This window comes from Tachysurus vachellii, chromosome 8 (assembly GCF_030014155.1).
Source record: "Tachysurus vachellii isolate PV-2020 chromosome 8, HZAU_Pvac_v1, whole genome shotgun sequence".
NCBI classification, from domain to species: domain Eukaryota; kingdom Metazoa; phylum Chordata; class Actinopteri; order Siluriformes; family Bagridae; genus Tachysurus; species Tachysurus vachellii.
In genome coordinates this window covers 22,443,147-22,464,238 of record NC_083467.1, presented here as the reverse complement: position 1 = coordinate 22,464,238, position 21,092 = coordinate 22,443,147, and the positions used below count along the sequence as shown (strand labels likewise).

At 41.5% G+C, this 21,092-nt stretch overlaps 1 protein-coding gene across 12 annotated transcripts in view; it reads right to left on the bottom strand.

The window, feature by feature from the left end:
* LOC132850387 (plakophilin-4-like) overlaps window positions 1-21,092 on the bottom strand; it is a 108,920-nt gene that overhangs the window by 1,305 nt on the left and 86,523 nt on the right. For 9 of the 12 annotated variants that reach the window (XM_060876939.1, XM_060876932.1, XM_060876931.1 and 6 more), the window contains 12 exons: window positions 16,493-16,625; window positions 14,045-14,258; window positions 8,907-9,090; window positions 8,217-8,334; window positions 6,967-7,158; window positions 4,145-4,327; window positions 3,846-3,996; window positions 3,533-3,725; window positions 3,264-3,348; window positions 2,157-2,274; window positions 1,719-1,850; window positions 218-291 (listed from right to left, as the gene is read on the bottom strand). In XM_060876939.1, the coding sequence (XP_060732922.1) occupies window positions 218-291; window positions 1,719-1,850; window positions 2,157-2,274; window positions 3,264-3,348; window positions 3,533-3,725; window positions 3,846-3,996; window positions 4,145-4,327; window positions 6,967-7,158; window positions 8,217-8,334; window positions 8,907-9,090; window positions 14,045-14,258; window positions 16,493-16,625 (1,777 nt within the window). The remainder of the gene's footprint in view (window positions 1-217; window positions 292-1,718; window positions 1,851-2,156; window positions 2,275-3,263; window positions 3,349-3,532; window positions 3,726-3,845; window positions 3,997-4,144; window positions 4,328-6,966; window positions 7,159-8,216; window positions 8,335-8,906; window positions 9,091-14,044; window positions 14,259-16,492; window positions 16,626-21,092) is intronic. The other 3 variants (XM_060876934.1, XM_060876935.1, XM_060876936.1) reach the window with 1 other exon arrangement.

The window sequence follows — 21,092 nt, the reverse complement described above, 5'->3', positions numbered from 1 at the left end:
TTTCTTTCTCAGTCATCACAGAATCAGTCCACAGTAGATTACTGCCCCCTGGTGGAGGAACTTCAAACTTATCCTCAACCTAAGACTCATAGCTTGTGCTATACAAGACATCCTGATAATTAACCTCGCTACATTTCTGTTAGTGTCAGCCATAAAGGTATTGATGTGAAATAAACACAGTTCTGTGGTGTGTGTGTGTGTGTGTGTGTGTGTTCACCTGGCCTCTCCTGGCATCTTCTCTGTTGGGTGAGGAGTAAGAGCTGACATAAAACGGAGACGATTTCACCGACCCTGAAATAGACAGCAGATGACACCAGAACGGTGTTTGTTATTTACCTCACTCAGAAGGTGATAAACTAGATGTGAGCTATAGGTGGATCTGTTTACCTTCTGTACAGTAAACCAGCTAAAGCTCATCTGATTACAAGCTGTACAGCAGTTTAACAGCATAACTGTTTGTGTCTGGCATGTTCATGCACTTCAAATACATCCTCTATGGAGCAGATAACTAGGCTGTCTCTTTCCAATAAAGGTGCTTCTTTTAATCGTTTCTTCCTTTCTTCCCTTTTTTCTTCATCTGATAAACTTTCATATTTTAGGTCAAAAGTTATATTCATGAAAATATTGTCTGACAAGAAAATTCTTCTTAACAATCATAGTACAAATGTTACGTGATAAAGTGCTTTGAGGGACTGCATGAGCTGAGGTAAATTAATATGAACAGCAGAAATTGTACTTTAAGACTAAATCAAGAATCAGAAAGATCTTTATTGCCAGGTATGTTTTCACATACGAGGAATTTGTTCTAGTACAGAAGCTCCACAGTGTAAACAGAATGGTATTGACAAGACATGAACACATATATAATATAGACAGTTGAATGTACAGTGGAAAAATGTGCAAATTGAAATATAAATGTGCGAATTGGGGGGGCACGGTGGCTTAGTGGTTAGCACGTTCGCCTCACACCTCCAGGGTCGGGGTTCGATTCCCGCCTCCACCTTGTGTGTGTGGAGTTTGCATGTTCTCCCCGTGCCTCGGGGGTTTCCTCTGGGTACTCCGGTTTCCTCCCCCGGTCCAAAGACATGCATGGTAGGTTGATTGGCATCTCTGGAAAATTGTCCCTAGTGTGTGATTGTGTGTGTGTGCCCTGCGATGGGTTGGCACCCCGTCCAGGGTGTATCCTGCCTTGATGCCCGATGACGCCTGAGATAGGCACAGGCTCCCCGAGGTAGTTCGGATAAGCGGTAGAAAATGAATGTGTGAATTGAAATATAAATAAGTCCGTATGTGTTTTAAGTAAATAATGTAAAAGTAGTGTTGTGTGTTCCGTGTATGTCAAGTGTTCATCAGATGGACTCACATGGACAGATAAATTATTTGTATGTTGACTTGTAAACGTGTTTTAAGACTAAAGACACTTATTTAAGACTCTTATTGAGTTAAATCCAGAAACCGTGTGTGAAGCCTGTTCTCGGTGGTTTAATCTCTGAGCTAGAGTGGCTTGCCGTTTACTAAAATAAACCAAGGCTTATTAGAGACAGAAACAAGAGTGCTGTCAGAAGCTATTGTTCGTATCTGATGTTATGCCTGATTAAATCACTCGAACGCTTGAAAAATCCTTTCAGGAACTAATCTAATCTTAGAGCTGAGACAACTTTATATCCTGACAGAATTAATCTGCTGGTGCTGGATGTTTTGGGCTGCTTCTTATTTACCTGTGTATGGGGTTTTTTGCACACTGCTGTCTCCTTGGTAGTTATAAAATTGCATAGGTGGCTGTGTCCTCTGGTAATCAGAGCGCTGCTCTTTAATCCCCAACATGGCTGGAGATGAGGTGGTGCTACCCGCTGCAGGGAAAAAGAAAAACATGTTCTGTTTCTTACTGATTAAACACATGCAGTCACCGTCACTGCTGAGGATAAAGTGAGCTTGTTTTGTGGATGTTGCAAAGCACAAACATTAAAAGTTTATCTATAAAGAGTCTTTAATAGACCGTTTTAAACAGCATATGTTTGCGTTTGATTTCCTCATCACTGCACTGTATTCCTCTAACTCTTTGTCTCTCTCTCTCTCTCACACGCGTGCGCACACACACGCACGCACAGACTCACACGCACGCATGCACTCGCACACACACACTCACTCACACGCACCTGTTTTATTGACTGGAGACATCTGCAGGGAGTTTGAGGGTAATGTGGGCTGAGATTTGAAGCGCTCTCTCTCCAGCGTGGACACAGGAGTCAAGAAATGATTCTGATTCCAGCCATCCTACAAAACAGCAAACAAGTAACATATATCAGAGCCTTAAACACACACACACACACACACACACACACACACACACACACATTCACTCACACGCACGCACACACATTCACTCTCGCGCTCACTGCTTAAACCGATAGACATAGATGTATTCACATAATGGAGGATGCACATACACACCATAAATAGAGGCATGTTATTATAACCTTATAAAAAATTCAATGCTGTGTTACTGAGCTCTTTCGGGTGAAGACAAACCTAAAGTAGCCTCACAATTGCTCTTTCATGTTATACGAGTTGCTGTTTTAGCTGAATGCAGTACTAAGTTCATGCGCTAAGTTCATAAAACAGAGACTTTCTCAATATTTCAGGAAGCATCTTTATAACATAAATTTCTGATGTCATAAAATAGGTCCAGTGCCTTAAACCTTGTCCAATACTGCTTTGTATTAAATGAAAGAAAGAAGGGAGAACAATGCTGTTACCATTATGACTATAAGTATCTGCCAGTTTTAGTTATTATTGTTTCTTAAACCCCAGCACTGCTTTTTTTCATTAAGCAAATTATCACCACATTAAATTATTATATCACACAATTCTTCTCTCTTCTACAAAGCCCACATGCCAGTCTATTACCGGTATCTATTACTGCTCAATAAAAGAGTCCATATGCATTGCATTTGCATTTACAGCATTTAGCAGACTCTCTTATCCAGAGCGACTTACATTTTATCTCATTTTTATACAACTGAGCAATTGAGGGTTAAGGGCCTTGCTCAGGGACCCAGCAGTGGCAGCTTGGTGGACGTAGGAATCGAACTCACAACCTTCCGACTGGTAGCCCAACAGCTTAACCACTAGGCTACCACATCCCTCTATCCCTCAATATGCACTGGATGTACACTTCCTATTTCTACAAATATCATACACTAATATCATTTATTTGTTGGATCTGAAAGCCATGTTCAGGTCACGGTTATGGTGTGACTCACCTTCTTGTATATAGTACGCAGGTCTCTGTACTGCCACAGTGTGTTGAGCACCTGTGCTGCAGCCTTCACCACCTTCATCGAGTATCTAGAGCACAGCCAAACAAAGGACCGATCAATCATCATCTACATCTTCTAAACAGTTAGCAATAGGTTCATTAGCTCCATGATGTTAACATTCAGTCACTGGCCTTGTTCCTATCTGTCTATTTAGCAGCAAACAAGGTTCATTTAAGCATCTAAACCTTTGTGTATTTGTGAGTTGAGCAGACCTCTCTCCACGTCCCTTGGTGATGTTGACAAGCTTCTCGATGCCTCCCGTGTCAGCGAGCGCCTTGGCATTCTCCATGTTTTTGCTGGAGACCTCATGGAGCGTGCAGCAAATAGCTGCCACTGTCTCATCTGACAGCTGAGTGGTGCTTCCTCCAGGCAGCCGGTTCACCAAATCCCGCATCGCATACTTCCCTGTTACACACACACACACACACACATAAATGTGTAGTCAGTGTTAATTAAAATGCATAGCAGCTCTACTCAGTACTCAACATTATTAAAGAGGTGCCAAAGACAGAAGTTCTCTCTGACCGATCAGCTCCTTATTCCTGACGTCCAGTGCCATGTTTCTGAGCGCTGTGGCTACAGAACATACCACACGGTCATTATCCATCCTCAGCAGCTCCACAAGTATGGGTAATCCTTTCTCTTTGCGCACTGCTGCACGGATATATGCTGAGAACTGCACAGACAAGCGCAAGGACAGAGAAGAATTAACTTGACAATCTGTACACATTAAAGTTTTAAAGCTTGACTGTTTCTTTATGGATGCTGGAGCGAGATAAATTATAATTCATTGTTTGTATTTGGTAAATGCTCTTTGCACATACACAATGTACCTTCCAGTTGCCAGCTGAAAGGTTCTGCAGTGAGCCGGCAGCGCCCTCTAGTGTTGCGGGGTTGGAGCTCTCGGCCAGTAGCGTGAGGTAAGGCTTCACTACTGCAGGGTGCCACAGCATCTCAGCACCTTTAGGAGACTTAGAGAACCCAGGGATCGGCCCCACACCGTCCCACTGAACGAGACACCAAACACATAATATATTAAGAGCAAATCCTTAACACCTATTAGTAAAAAATATGACACTGGAAAAATAGAGATAAACTGTTATAGCAGATATAATTTCAATTGTGTAATGATGTCTTTCTAGGATATTAGAAGTCATGTGTGAGGATGTTTTATATCTACAGACACATTGTCTGCTAAATCATAGTGTAAATCAGCTGCACAGAGAAATATGTAGCAAGAAAAGGGCATTTAAAGGAAATTCATTCACTTAGTACATGGTAGTGAAAGTCAGTGGCAGGGCAAAGAGCACTGCCCCCTATTAGCAGGTGCTGTGGGCTGCATAAACTACTGTATGTAGGTAGTATAAAGCTGTAGTATAAAGGCAGAAATCTACTAAAACAGTTATTCTTGAACACATCGACTGACTGCATCTAAACTAATCCATCTTCCAAATAAAGTAAAAGTTTTTTTCAGCTTGAACAAGTTGATCGTTACTGACACTGATTGCTGTTGAACTTTACCAAAATGGGAAAATCCAAAGAAAAAGACACATTATACAACAGTTAGTTCTGGTCCACTAATCTGCTTTGTCGAGCAGCGTTCTGAGACACCTTACTGTATATTAAGTTTAACAGCACTGGGATGTGTCACTGTGTATCACTCCACTTGTTTGTGTTCGACATGTTAAATTCTCCTTCAAAACAGTTACTACAGTAGAGTTATCAGTGGGCTTGCAATATTTTCCTGAGTATAACCTTTGATATAAATATCATCAGATGAAGATAAATAGAAAGAAGGGACACCAATTTGACACCTATAACAAGAGTGTACGAATCGGTGTGAGCTAACTAGAGAGCTAGAAGACATGCTATAAAGGAGTGTGGCTTCTACGAGATCTTGTCCAGCAAAAATAAACAGAACATTTGGACATATTGGACATCTTTTTTGCAGACCTGGGCTCGTATTCATAAAGATTCTACGAACGATCTCAGAGGGCTCCTTATTTAGCTTAAAAATTTCTAAATAAGAATCTTATCTTAAGAGTGATTTAGGACCAAACTCAGCAACTCTGAGCAAGAAAAATACAACCACGTTTATCTTAGCGAGGAAGGCGGGGCTAAACCCTGTTACTAGTTTACTTTTACCCGTTACTACCTGTCACCTTTCTTGAAGACTGTGATTGTTTGTCCGAAAAAAAAAGGCGTGCTTTTAAATTATGGTCCATTATAAGCCTTCACTTTGTCTCTATGTTAAGATATTTGAGACTATATTGTGTAGGGGTCGCGTTTGTGATCGATCATATTAAAGATGCGCTAATATCCGTGTGTTATAAATGTAACATAAATGTAAATGTAAACATCTCCAACACAGAGCAGAAATGTCATATGCCTCTTTTCCACCAGAAAGAACCGGGTGCTGGTTCAGAGCTAGCGCTGGTGCTGGTTCAAAGTTGGTTCCACTGGCGAACCTTCTAAGAACCGGTTTGCCTTTCCACCGGCTAGAGAGCCATCACAGAGCCGAGTCTGACGTCACTGTATACATCTCACGTGTCCCAGCAACTTTAGCGCAGCAGTGGCAAACAGAAATACATCAACAATGGCGGATGTTGCTTTACTGGCGAATAAAACGTGTACGTGCAGCTCCATGTTATCTGTATAAACGGAGGTTGTAATCGATAAAGTACATAACGTTATTTTATCATTAACACAGATAAAAAGTTAGCCTTAGCATGTAGATACCTACTATCATGTGTGCTGATAATGTATCATATCGAGGTAAAGTAAAAGTGTATAAAACATTAGTATACTTATGGTACATTATCACATGTGCTAACAGTAGCCCCGCCCACAGCCCCTGACACAAGAGGTTCTTAAGTCTAGACCAACAACGTTTTGGTGCTACTAAAGAACCACTTTTCCTGGTTCAGAGCCGGTGCTTTGGCGGTCGAAACAGAAAGAACTGGTTCTAAATTAGGCTCTGGCTCCGAACCAGCACTCAAACTGCCTCGGTGGAAAAGGGGCACTAGAGACAAATTATATCATTTCTGCCACTATGGTGTTTCAGCTCTGTTTCAGAGATGTTGAAGTATCTCTAAATACCACAGCAGCAATATGGCGCTGTGTCAGAGGTATTATCTCTAATATGATTGGTCACAAAAATAATCCCTACACAATCTAATCTGTATCATCGTATTAACTCACTATAATTATTAAATATAGTGTACAAATCATTTCTTCTCCCTCTTCACCTTTCGGATATTTTCTCCTCTGATAAAGAAACTGTTAAGCCTCTTAAACGTCTTCCTCACACCTCCTAAGACTTTATGACCTTAAGGACTATTTTTAAGGGTTAAAATGCTCTATAAATAACTTTTATCTTCACTAGGATCTTCTCCTTAATTTAAGGATTTCTAAGATTTTTTTAGAATGGCATCACTATGAGCAACTCTTTGCAAAAGAATTTTCATGAATATGGGACCTGGTGTATAAAAGCAATATTACTGAATATCACTATACGTGTGATAGGAGATGGCAATCGGCTTGTAGCTTCTACAATTACTACAACTGTGCTCTTGCTCATTCAACAGTGCTTAATTTGAAATGTACAACAAGGGAGTACGAGAACACCAAGTGTCTTGTGGCTCACTTGCTCCTCTTGTACACTCTTCCTCTTTTTCTTCCTCTTCCTCCCCCAGCAGCTGTAGTCTGCCTCTTTACTGGGAGACTCCGACCCCAGCAACCCGTTCGTCTCCTGATTGTCGATCAGCCGTGAAGGCGGCATCTCCAGCTCCAACCGGTACGAGAGATTCCTCAGAGTGCAAATACAGTTCTCCACAATCTGACAGAGAAAAGAAGAAAGGAGAGAGAAGAAAGAGATGGAAAGGTGAGGCTCTTGAGATGCTCTTTAAGCAACATGGAATGGAATTTGGACTGTCTTTGGCCTAGAAAAGTGAGAAAGGTTAAATTAATGACCAGCTTGTAAAAGTTTATAAAATCTATAATGACAAGACAAAAATACTGTAAGGATCTTCATGAGTGCACAAATATCCTCTCTTAGCTTTCTGTATGATTAGAAAATATCAGGTTTTACGGTACAATAACACCCTGTTGCTTTTGACCGCCAAAACTATAGCATCTAAACTATTTATTGTACTTTTTATTCCGTGTGCAGAAGCATTCAGCATCTTCCCCCATGACCCATGACCTTTAGTACTGAACCGAGGACAAATGGAGGAAAGGTCAATAAAAATAAGATAAATGCCTTCTGCCTTCACTACAACAGTGATTGACAAAAAAATCCTCTCTTATATTTTAGAGAAGCAGCTTTAAACAGCAAGACCGAAAAGAGTGACTTAATCCAACAATGCTGCGTGTGGTGGGAAGGATGGGGATCGAGTTCAGTGCTAATGCAGAAACAGAGATGCAGGACACAACATCGTGGGAATTAGACCTCACCTTAAAGCCCTAAATGCTTTAACCATAGCATGCTTGACTGCTGAAGCTTAAATTTTAGATCACAGAACGTTTTTCCTCTCTGCAGTGTGTATGTGTGTGTGTGCATGCGTGCGTGTGTGTATGTGTGTGCCATTGCAGTAAGATGTGCTCTATAGAGAGGATGTATATGGGTCAATGCTGAAAAAGGGTTTCACTGACAAAAATAAATTGGATGTGGGATTAACGCTATTTATTCCACTGAGTTGTCTTTCACTATATATACACATATATTTACCAAAACTCGATTTTAAAACTTTTCAATGAAAATACTTACCTTTTAGCATATAAACAGAACGAAGTTTAATTTAGCGACCTCAAAACAACTCCAAGTCGTAACATTCTCCTCTTTATAAATGTATTAGGATATCAACAGGTGTGTGTACATGTGAGAAGTGTGTGTACCTTGCTGTCGAAGTCGGCGGTGCTGACGCAGGCTTTAATGACGTAGAGCAGCGAGTCCACGAGCCCTTCGCAGCAACGCATCTGCTTCCTGGCCTCCTCTCCTGCTGAGCTCAGGTTCCTATGGCAACAAGCACCCCAGGGGTCATCACCTTACCACAATTTCATATCTGAGTTGTAATGAAAGCTCACACATAGACAAAAGACTGTGTGTGTGTGTGTGTGTGTGTGTGTACAAGCATCCTTGACAAGAAAGAAAGTAGTTTGTGTACTAAATAAATATTTCCCCCAAAACTTTCAGACTCAATTAACCATTTAATACAAATGCAGTCACTGAGCCAAGTAATGTTCGGTGTCTTGCTTCGTTAGTTCTGCGCTAAAGCTAACAGGAAAACTAAATCTCATCTCAGCTACAGTTTAGATAACACAGAATGTAAGAAATGACTATTACTAGTAACTATTAATGAGGAAAATGATCATGTGACTGTGTGATCAGGACATGTGGGTTGTTTGCTGGTTAAATTCCATACATTAGCTTTGTCTTCGCTGACCAACCCCATCTGGAGTAAAGCAGAATGTAGTAACATTTCATTGAGAGCAGCCCGAGATAAATGTTATTCTGCAGGGTGTGTGTGTGTGTGTCTGTGTGAGACCCTCCTCCTCCATCAGGGGGAGATGCAGTGCTGTTTTTACCGCAGGCAGCCGGTGGTGTTGCGCAGCACAAGTGACGAATGAAATTTCAGCTTGTGGTCGTCGTCGTAGGATGAGCTGCTCCAGCCCGAGTGGGGAATGATCACAGTGTTGGTCAGAGTTGTTAAGGCATCGCGGACGATTGTCATCTTAACTGCGTCACAGGAGGACAAATTCCACAAGACCCCTGCAGAGAGAGAGAGAGAGAAAGCGAGACCAAGTGAAAAACTGACCATATACTGTATAAAGCACTTGTAAAGGTCAGAATAGGCTCCCTGTCTGAGGTTATCAAGCTTTTTACAGAACAATGAGGCATGCGGAGGTGCGCACACACACAACCAATCTTGAGCAAGTGATTAAATCAGAGGTGTCAGCTCAAGGCTGACTAGGAGAATGTGTTAAGAGGCAATAGAAAAAAACAAGAGGCACACAATCGTGTCCCTCTCTATCACCTCACTCTTCATGAGCGCCTGTTCATTGAGGCAGGAAATGAGGCGGATCAAGCGTGTGTTGCCTTGACCTGATTTGGAATATCCAGTGTGTGAAGCTCTCTCTCTATCAGCTCAGTGTTATGGAGATAAGCTACTGTCACTGACGATACTATAGAAACCACAGATCACTCACACCATGTTTAAATACAAAGTGTGTGTACGTTTTGTAAATGTGATATTTTTTTTTTTTTTTTTACCTAGGACACACACACACACAAGTCATCTCAAACATTGATACACTTTTTTACACATTTTACACATCTGTTATATGCAGGACATCAAGCGCTCACAATGCATGTATAACATATTTAATTTTCATATATTCTACAATTATGTGTCAACGTAAATAAAAATACAAAAAAAAAAACAACAAAAAACGGAGGGACACACGCACCAATTTCCAAAAGGCATGTACACAGACAGACATCCTTCTTTCTGTGATTGAGCCTCATTGTATTTTATTAGCCCTGTAATGAGTTATGTAGGTTCTTGGTGATCCAACAACATAATGTCTGGGATCTCAATGAAATTGCTAAAGGGAATAGAAAGCGTGATACACTCACATCATGAACACGTTCACATGCATCAACGTTTAGACATAGACAAGAAGAAATGTTTGCGCTTGTTGAACCTGACCAACAGGATATCTGGAAACAGGAAACTACAGCCATAAAAAAAAATAAAAATAAATCAGCAGGACATGGAGTTACAAATTGGTTGACACGAGACAAATTTGTGTAGCTGACAACTCTTTATTTAGGCGAAGCACTATAAATTCAGCAGTGATGTGTGTGTGCGTATGTGTGTATGTGTGGGCAGGGAATTTCTTCTGATGGCTCCCTGGTGAGCTCTTAAATCCTGTTCAGAGGCATTGCTCTGGTTTGTGCCTCGTAAAATGCTTTCAATTAATGGGCTCTGACAGACAAAAAGCTTGCACCATGTGTGAATGTTTGTGTGTGTGTAGAAACATGATTTTTTTTTTTTTTTTTAAATCTATGTTATTCTACAATCCGTTCCTTTATGAAACGTCATACAGCTTCACTGAGTTGAAATGACAGCAGACATTCACATTTCACTCCAGAAAACACGGAGTCACATCAAATCTTCATATGTCCACTGACACTGTGATAGAATTGCTTAATTTCTTCACTCTAATGCAGACATCATTCACCTAATTTGTTAGCATAGGCTTTTCTTCTAAATTTCGTTTGTCATGTACCGCGAATAAATGAACTGAATGTAAGTGAAATAATATAGCGAGACTTTAAGATGCAAAAAGAAAGAGAGAGACAGAGAGAAAGAGAGAGAGACCGAGACAGATGGAGAGAGAGAGAGAGAGAGAGAGAGAGAGAGAGAGAGAGAGAGAGAGAGAGAGAGAGAACATGTGTTTTGGAAGGAACATTCATGTCTGTTCAGTGGACTGGAGAACCTCTGGGTCTGTCGTCTCGAACTCTAAAGAGATGTGAGCTAAGGTTGGAACTGATGAAAGGAGAGGAATGATGACATGCTAAGGGTGTTACCCAAACTAACATATCCTCCTGCCCTGGACTATGAGTTCATGAAGGGGGCAAACATTCCCTATGTCTCAGGAGACAGAAAACACTCCGCTGAGAAAAAGGCAGTATGAATAAGACCAAGTAAGATGGTGGTGTTAGAGTGTAGTCTAGAGAGTGAAGGAGACTTTGCCTATGTGACTGTTAGTTACAGTGAAGGACGCTTGATATCTCAGTCTCCAAAGCAAAAACCTATCTTCTATCACAAAGTTTGCGTGATTAAACAGGTGTGTGTGTGCCATAATGGAGAGACGTAGCTCTAACACAAACACGTACAGCTATGAAACATTATTGTTTGTCCTGTGGTTGTGTAAATGCATGTCTGAGCCTCATCACATGGTTGCTATTGGAAATTAGAGTGGAGCATGACGACCTATATCTCCTGATTGACAACATGTAGGACACACACACACACACAGGTCTTGTCTGTCAAGGCCAGGCTACATGTCACACTCTACAGCAGCTGTCACAAACGTGTTTACCCTGAAATGCTTTCCTCAGCATGTCTGTCTTATACATCCGACTGTCAATAACACACTCTCTATTACACAGCCGTCACAGGCGATAAATTAAGATGAAATTACTGACTCAACACTGCGCAGACTGTCACCATGACGATTACAGTGGAATCGGTTGGACAATCAGCTCAGCGTTTCAGTCTGTGAACCGTGAAGCCCCAAAAACAGACAAACATACAAGAGAAAAGTCTCTCAGACTATAATGCGTCAATCCTAATTAACTCACAGCGGAGAAGCCCAGCGATTGGCTGCATCTGAATGTGTTCTCTGTCCTGATTGGCTAAAATGATCCTAAGATGACAATGGGGTTCTTGCCCTCGTGTAATTGCAGGAAATGGCACCGTCATCCACCAATTAGCTGAACGACGTGACACACACTGGTGTCAGAACTAATCGCTTCAGAGTTAATGAGAGCTGCTGGAGCAGAGGACAGATCTCTGTTAGACATCCGGAACAGAGAGGGAGAGAATTAGCAAAGAAAGACAGACATGTCACTTTGTCTTGGCTCCTGCATGTAGGAGGCTTTCTACAAATCAATGGTGTTGTTCAGACACTAAAAATGCCTAGTAAATAAATATAATCCTACTTTTACAGCAGTTTCTATCGTTATTAAAATAATTACAAATAAAACACCATGTTACAGATCTCACGGGGAATGAAGAATGAACTTCTTGGTAGGTTATAAACTATTGCATGTGTGTGTGTTTGTAGCTGTGGTGCTACGATTGCTTACCAATAACCCTAGTGAATTAATTCTCAAAGAAAATCCAAATAAACAAACACACATTCTACAAAAGAGCATGCACACACACACACACGATTCAGACTCAAGGGAGGCAGCCATGTATGCTGAAGCAGGTGATTAATAATCCTCCACTCCCAAGTGATACTGACTGTGCCTAAAATCGCATGCGGGCGCGCACACACACACACACACACACACACAGAGAAAGAGAGAGACACAGACACACACACAGTCACATGCACACACTCGACAGGTCACGATTCTACAAATTCAGCATCTGCTGCACTGCAGGGTGAGACAGTGCTTAAAGCACTAGAGATCCGCAAGTGGGTTGTGAGTGTGTTTCATTTTGTGCTCTCGCACAGAGGACACTGCCTAGTGCGTCAAGAAGTTTCGTCCCACGTGTCCTCTCGCACAAACTCTCAGGCAAGCCGTGTGACGATACAGGTACCGCAGCCAATTTTGGCACGTCTGAGACCCTGGCATATCGCATAGCCTTACGTAACACAAACAGAACCGGGTTTAGCACCGAGCACGGCAGCGGAGGTCTGATTTAGATACTAATGACTCAGACACACCGGTGAGGGCGCTGGATCCCACTGTGCTGAAATAGATCGTTAGACCTTGCAGAAAAAAGCAGCAGGTCAGACGGTCAGCAATGTGTGTGTGTGTGGTTGAATCACACGCCAGGGTGAAGCCATCTGGTCAATAACAGACAATGTTTACATGTCCAAAATACAGTAAGGTGACAATCTGCAGAAAATCTGATCTTGTCAGGAACTCGGTGACCCGGTGAGCATGAGCAGTATGATCAAGGCAAGACTATGATGTCTACGAGTGTGACATTGATGCTTCTTAAATCAAAGCACTTAAATTATAGCTTTTTAAGTAAGTGGAAGAAGAAGAGTATGTTTTAATGAATACAGACTTCTACTTTTTTTTTAACATGCACAGTATTGACATTTCTCCCTCCTGTGTTGGATGGAAGTAACAACGGGACAGAGAGAGCGAGAGAAAGAGAAAGAGAAAGAGAGAGAGAACGTTTGTAATTTTACCTAAAGACAAAAACAGTGTGACTGTTACAATGCAGTGACACCTGAGATTCCTTCCATAACTGTTCAATACAATGCCTATTAACAACAACAACAGCAAAAAAAAATGAACAAAAGAAAGCCATTTTTAAATCTGCTTGTTATTAATCTCACATGGACCGTCTACTGTACATGTCCCTTTGTATGAGCTGTTACTATAGAAACAATAATGCATTCTTATAGACCTATCATTCATGTTACAGCTGGAACATATGTCTGAGCTGTACAATTATAGAAACATCGTCTGACCAATCAGAATAAAGAATTTTTGGTACAGACACATTTTTTGTATAAATCCGACTTTTCTTATGCTCAAACCTTTTATATGGTTAAGTTTACATGCAATGTCCATAACACTCCTGAAGTCATACAATGTATTGCTGTTGCTTAGTGTTAGAGATACAGAGATCCCATGATGCACTTTTTTCTATAGAGCTCCATTTCAGAAGTGGAGAGTGGTAATGGTGTCTAGAGACAGAGGGTTGAGTGAGTTGCTTGTTGGTTACAGTGTGTGATTTATAATGAGTTTGTGGCAGATGGCAGGATGAACACTGAACTGTTAAGTGGAAAGACAGACCACATGCTTCGCTGCAGATGGGGGACGTGAGCTGATGGTGCACAAACGTTTACACGTTTACTCAAATGAACCAAACCACCAAACACAGCTCTGATTCTGAGCACACAGAGTCTACGCGTACGTGAAAACATCATTTAACCCATAAATTTCTTTCTTTCTCTCACACCTGTGATGATCTCTCGCACTTCTGCGTCCACAGTCTTCCTCAGTAGGCGAAGCAGAGCCGGCACGCCTCCGGCGTTTCTCACAGCGATCTTGTTGTCATCGGTGGCTTTTCCGTACACCAGATTCCTCAGAGCGCCGCTCGCATTCCTCTGCACCTCCACGACCTTGTGGTCCAGCAGATCAACCAGGTGCTTGATCCCACCTAGCCGACACACCTGATGGAGTAACGGGGGACACGTGAGATTTAACAGGATCGGAATGGTATTAAAGCAGGTTTAACACTTTCTACTGCTGATGTTCACGGCCTCTACGCTTTGTTCTTTATAAATACGCTTCAGTAATTAATCTAATTTAATCAGCTGCCTGTTTACAACTAATAGGCTTGAAAACAAAAGTGTTAATGAATCTTTGTTACCAAACACAGTGTTATTATATAAAGCTATAATGTAGTGCATGTGTTTGCTTCTCAAACTGGTGTCAGTTTTATCTGACTTTAGCTGAACAATGTAAGCAAAAATTTCTTTGTACAATCTTGGAAAAAAAAATATATCTTCCTTTCCTTGAGGAACTAAGGATTCATAGCGTTTTGTTGTGAGTTGGTTTTTTCTTTTAATAACCTTTTTTGTGCTTAGTGGGAGAAACTGCCCGACTCTTATTAAGATCCGATTTGTTTTTATTTTATTTTGTCTTTTTAATGGTGCATTTAATTAAAGGTCATGTCATTTCCAACCGAAAACTATGCCAAAACAAAGAAACTGCCTCAACAAGGAACGATTTCCTCAGCGAGTGGCATCAAATCACAGCACCAACAGTAAACATGTGGCACTTTAAAATGAACTATAAGGTAAAGTATATACAAGTATTTGCTTTAAATGAACAGTTGTTTAATCCACAACACTGTTCACGCTTGTTGGTAACCGAAGTCAAACACAAAGTAGTCAAAGTTTTTTCATTGTTTGGTAGCCTAAAAGTCTAAAATGACCATTCTGGGCTCCAACTTCCTGCTTCCGAGGCAAGTCCAATGCAGCAGTAGAGTGTTGTCTAATCTAAGCCTCAGGCCTGCGTTATTAAAGTACCGAGAGATTTGTTAATCAGTTAGACTTTCTCACGTACACAGTTAAAATCAGCGTACGGATTGCAGTACAATGAAAACCTGGCCTAGTCCTCTTTACAGTGTGTGTATCATATTTAACTAAAATTAAAGAATTTAAACCATAGAATGAACAGAAACCTTGTGATCCTCAAACAAGCGCTCTTATTATGATTATAGTTGATGCGGCATTAATAAATAGTTATCCAAATTACTTGATTTAACAGTCTGAGAAATAAAAAAGAAGTATATTTAGGCTTCGCTAGAAAGTGCAACGCTGTGGCTGTAATCTAAACTGACCTCACACGTAAACCAGAATCAGCCAAACTGCGTGCCTGAGGAGCTTCACTTACTGCCACCTCAATCTGAGCAGCTTGATCGAGTTATCAAGGTCAAGAGATCTACAAAGGTGTGGAGGAGTAACTGAATGCTAGAGGATGTTTAATTTGGGTTTGGAGTGCGGATCCCCAGGAGCACTGTTAGAGATAAACGCCATGAACACTTCGCCCCGGAACACTTTGCCGTGTGAAGATAATCGCTATCCAAACATCTGGCCTTTTTCTCAGAACACGCAGAGCTCTCGAGCAGAACAATCCTACTGAGTAAAGGCTAATGTTTGGAAATTGTGTATTTATCTGTGATATTTGGAATCAGGAGAACAAATACAGCGTACAAATCAGATCAGTGAAAGAAAAGAAAAAAAAAGTGTGTGTAATTTATGTAGGCACAGTGAGAGAGAGCGCGCGCACGCGAGAGAGAGAGAGAGAGAGAGAGAGAGAGAGAGAGAGAGAGAGAGAGAGAGAAAGGGAGAGAGACACACAGAGAGAGAGAGACACAGAGAGAGAGACACAGAGAGAACGAGAGAGAGAGAGAGAGAGAGAGAGAGAGAGAGAGAGAGAGAGAGAGAGAGAGAGAGAGAGAGAGAGAGAATGTTTCCGAGTGAGAGAAAGGCATGTGTGGAGCACTGGAAAAAAAAAAAAAAAAAAGAAAGAAAGCAATATGCTGAGGTCTGGCTGAGCAAATCTCTAAAGCTCAGGGTGGAGTCAGACTTCCACTGCACACTCTGAACCCTCTCAGCAGGGTGGAGACCAGACATCTTTGAGCATAGATTTAAATGCACAAACATACACAGAAGCAACTCAGTGGTGCACACGGATAAAAAGATAAGAAAAGATCCTGTTTTGTGTGTGTGTGTGTTTGTGTGTGTGTGTGTGTGGACATAGCTGAACATAGTGTGTGTTTTTGAATGTAGCATTCATTTGTCATAAGTATAAATGAGTTATACTTCACTGTTGCTTAGTATTCACTTCAAGTAAGTGTGTGTGTGTGTGTATATGTGTGTGTGTGTGTGTGTGTTACCTCTGTCTTAGTGCGGTTATCTCCGAAACACAGGTGCTGTAGGTAAGCTGCGGCGTTGGCCTGCACAGAGGGGAACTGATGCTGCAGCATGTGAATCACCTCTGGCAACTCTGGGTCCCTCCATGCAAACTCTCTGAAGCCACACACACACACACACATACACATACACAAACACACACAAACACACAAATCTCAATGTAATTTAAAGATAGAACTGCAAAGATAGAAGTCCATGAGTACTAAGGAGACATAAAAGTAGAAAAAAGTATTAAAGCTGAATGTCCAGTACATGACAGCTATGCAGTAGTGACAAAAAATTCTTTATACTTTCAAATAAAACTTTCATGGAAAATCAATGGAAGAAAATATAAACATAAACAATACAATCCTTTGCGTGGATCGACAACGAAGAGAACAATTAGCTGTTACGGTGAACATGATTGTGTGACAGAGAGCTTGTATGTGCTGGATGTTCAGTGCAGAGCCAGCCGTAAAATGAGACTCTGACAAATGTTTGCTACAAGCAGAAGGCCATTCTGTATCAGCTCAAGGTGAATAAAAATAGCTCCGTCACGGGGGATCCGGCCTGATCTGGCAACACGGCAAGTGACGCTAGCCAAGTTTGAGTTAAAGGGACAGCTTTTTTTTTTTTTTTTTACATTAGCTGTATATGTTTTATATCTTTGAACTCAGGTAAAGTCTTGATGACTACAGACCAGTGTTAGATGAGTGAGGATAGAAGTCTCAAGAGGTCAGGTACCTAGAAATGTTTTGGTTTTATTTTATACTTCCTAGGTGAGTTTAAGAATATCTGCAGGAGGTAAGAGGAGTTTCTAATCAGGGTTATGTTCCTCACACACGCATTTCTAATAAGCAAGAAAAAAAATAAGTTGGATTAAATAATTAAAGTGTTTGAATACTTAAACACCTTCGAAGGACAGGAGTAGATTCTGTATGTGCAGGTCTTTTTTTAGTCAATCGTGGCAGGAAATGACAAAAGACTTATCTGCACAACAGTCGATAGTGTTCAGGCTGTAGATCAGCTCTGGTGTATGACCATGAATAAGAATAAGGAAATCAATGCTCTGTGTGACGTTAAAACAAACCAAGTACATACTGTACCCTACACACGTATGGTGAATATCACTCTTTAGGCATAAACACAGTTGGACTGGCTAAAATAAGCAATTTCATATTCTTCTGGGTGAGAGCATGAATACCGTAGATGCATCGATGAAATTTAATAGAACTAACGCGGCTCATGATGACACATGATGACCAAAATCATGGATTTTGCTTTGATCCTTCAGCCTGGCTCCGCCCCTTATAAAATCTCTGCCTTTTTTGTTCATGTCAGCAAAGAGGGCAGTGTCAGTAGGGGTGTGCTCGCTCAGCATTTCTTTGGATGTTGGATTACTGACTAGAACATCGTGTGTTCATATCCCACCACTGCCAAGCTGCCAAGTCTGGGCCCTTGATCGAGGCTCTTAAGCCTTAACTGTTCAGCTGTAGAAATGAGATAAATGAGTCTCACTGTATAAAGTTGTAAACTTTTTGTTGGTTTTCAGTGCGATTATAAACTTACCCAGTTCTCTCCTACAAACCATGCTACCCATCCTAGATTTAAATACACCTTTATAGCATGTCCAACAGGGGTTTGCATACTGACACACAAGAAGCCCCAGGTACTGGCCAAGTCTCTCCAAACTGGGGAAGGTTTAGGTCATTATACTTAATTACCTCCATAACTTCCAGTTATTTCATTAGAATTACGTTTCCTTGTGCATGCACCCATCTAATCAACAAATCCTTCTGTTCATGGCAGGAGCTGAGAAATGCAAGCAGTTGGTGGGAACTCAAACTGTCCGTCAAGTCAAATGCAATAAAAAACAATTTCGCGGCTATAATTCTCTCTATGAGGTGACATTTAACTGTGCCGCCTCAGCAATACAGCAGCCGTGTCCGCGGGATCACAGAATGGAACTGGCTTATTATCGCTGGTAAACTTTCTTCAATTCTACAAAGAACGTGGGCTGCTAGAGAAACAAGCCCATTTTTCACACTGACCACCACGTCTTCTTCCCGAACTAACCCAGTTACACATTACACATTGTATACTACACGTTAGGTACTAGAGAATGTGGTACCGTAGTACCGATACTGTAGTGTAGTAAGGCCTCAAAGTGTAGTAAGACCTCTGTGATACTGTAGTATAGTAAGGCCTCAAAGTGTAGTAAGACCTCTGTGATACTGTAGTATAGTAAGGCCTCAAAGTGTAGTAAGACTTCTGTGATACTGTAGTATAGTAAGGCCTCAAAGTGTAGTAATACCTCTGTGATACTGTAGTGTAGTAAGGCCTCAAAGTGTAGTAAGACCTCTGTGATACTGTAGTGTAGTAAGGCCTCAAAGTGTAGTAAGACCTCTGTGATACTGTAGTGTAGTAAGGCCTCAAAGTGTAGTAAGACCTCTGTGATACTGTAGTGTAGTAAGGCCTCAAATCAAACACTAACCTTTTACACTGGACAGAAATGACATTTGGCATGTGTACTGGACTCGTTTCACTGAACTGCAACAAACTCAAAAATAAAAAAACTGCTCAAAAAGAGCTGCATTTAAAAAGCAAAACACCTAGTTTACATTTTTGCTTCTCATTTACATCCAGTATGCAGCAGAGTTCTGTTCTAGTGCTACAACGTTTCAGGAAAATAAAGAGAGGAGAGGCGGAGAGGTGAGAAGCGAAGAGAATAGAAAATCAAATGAGGCAGAAGAAGAGAAGAGAAGAGAAGAGAAGAGAAGAATAGAAAAGAGATGAGAAGAGAAGAAAAGAGAAGAGACAAGCAGAAAAGAGAAGAGAAGAGAAGAGAAGAGAAGAGAAGAGAAGAGAAGAGAAGATTTCCAGTGTCCTGCACTAATAGCATGCAAAGTGCAGCAGATACCGGGCATGGTTATATCTCACAAATGCGCATGCAGGTGCCCTGAAGTTGTGACCTGATTTTAAAACAGTGTGTGTGTGTGTGTGTGTGTGTGTGTGTGCGCGCGCGCGCATGTGTGTGTGTGTGTGATGTAGTCAATGTAGAATTTTTGTCGTGCTGTTGAAAGCGGGTGTGTGGAGTGATCTCAGTTGGAGAGTTACATAAAAGACTTTCAGGAGGTTATGAAGTGGGCCGGGTTTTATAGAAGTAGTTAAATGAGGGGTTTCTGCAGTCTGTAAATGTTTTGCACTTCTGATGACGTGAAGGTGAAATCAGCAGGCGATGCCGTGTGATGTGACCGGAGGAGCCGCGTGTCCTGAAAGTTCTGTGAGAGTGTCAATCTCTACCACTAAAGTAAAACAACCTCTAATTGCACATCATTTTAAAAACCTCACGGTGTTGCACTGCATTATTAAAGAGAAGCTTGCCTAAGCACACCTCGTGATAAAGCATTCATTAAATTCCAACCTGACATTAGATTTGTGCTGCCAGATTTCAACCTGCACTGACGATCACAAGGGTACTAAAAGTACAGGTCAGGTTTGGTTCACTTCCTGCAGTCGGGGTGATTCAGAGACTAATCACTTTCTGTGAGCCTTTCTGTTGGGTCACTTTCTGTACCAGACCACCTCGTTCTGAAGGCTGTCATCCCACAACAACAAGACAAACGTACCAGGGTTCGCTGTGATCCAATTAGTAAACTGCAACCGTTTCTTGATTTCTGATTATCAGGATTAGACTGCGTGTGAGATGAAGGTGGTGATGTGGTATCTTGCAGGCTGCAGCGTAAAGGACAGCGACTAAGTGGGTGTGAATGATGCACTGATATCCACAGGGAGGACGTAGGGTGGGAAAAATAGGCTGACTTTTCTATAAAGGCAAGCTATACTCATCAAAATTAGCCTGGGGCCATACTGCATTTACCCTGCTTTGCTTCACACACACACACACACACACACACACACACACTCACACATCCCCAGTGACCACTTCTTCTGTGTCTCCTTCATCAGTGTGTGTGTGTGTGTGTGTGTGTGTGTGTGTGTGTGTGTGTGTGTGTGTGTGCGTGCGTGTGTAAAAAACTGCATGTTTAACCCTGCTCTAAACCACCTGCTTGTGTCAACACACAACAGAGTGTAAAACGCACACCCACTGTGCAAGGTCACGGAAGTTGAGGCGAGTAGGTCAAGAAAAAGGAGGAGCAAACATTCTCTCTCTTTTTCTCTCTCTCTCTCACACACACACACACACACCAAATGCACATCATTCTTTGCCTTACAGAGAAGAGACAGAGCAGTGTGGGAATCCACAGTAGAAGGGGCCAGGCATGAGGCTTCGTGTTTAAATGTTTGGCCCCCTGCCCGGTACACTCCAGAGTGAATGGAGGGAATACGACAGTGTTGAGTCAGCACCAGTGAAAAGAGCTCAGTAAGCAGGAGCAGCATCACGTTACACACACACACACTTTACAACTGCTTGTACAAGCACAGTAGCATGTTGTAAGCTCATATATTGAAGATATAAAAAAGTGCTCATTCATTTCACCCAACTTTAGTGAACCTTCACTAAAGAATAAAGGAGTGTTTGGCTCTAAAACGGTTTCCTATTTCTGAAGAAAGAAAGAACAC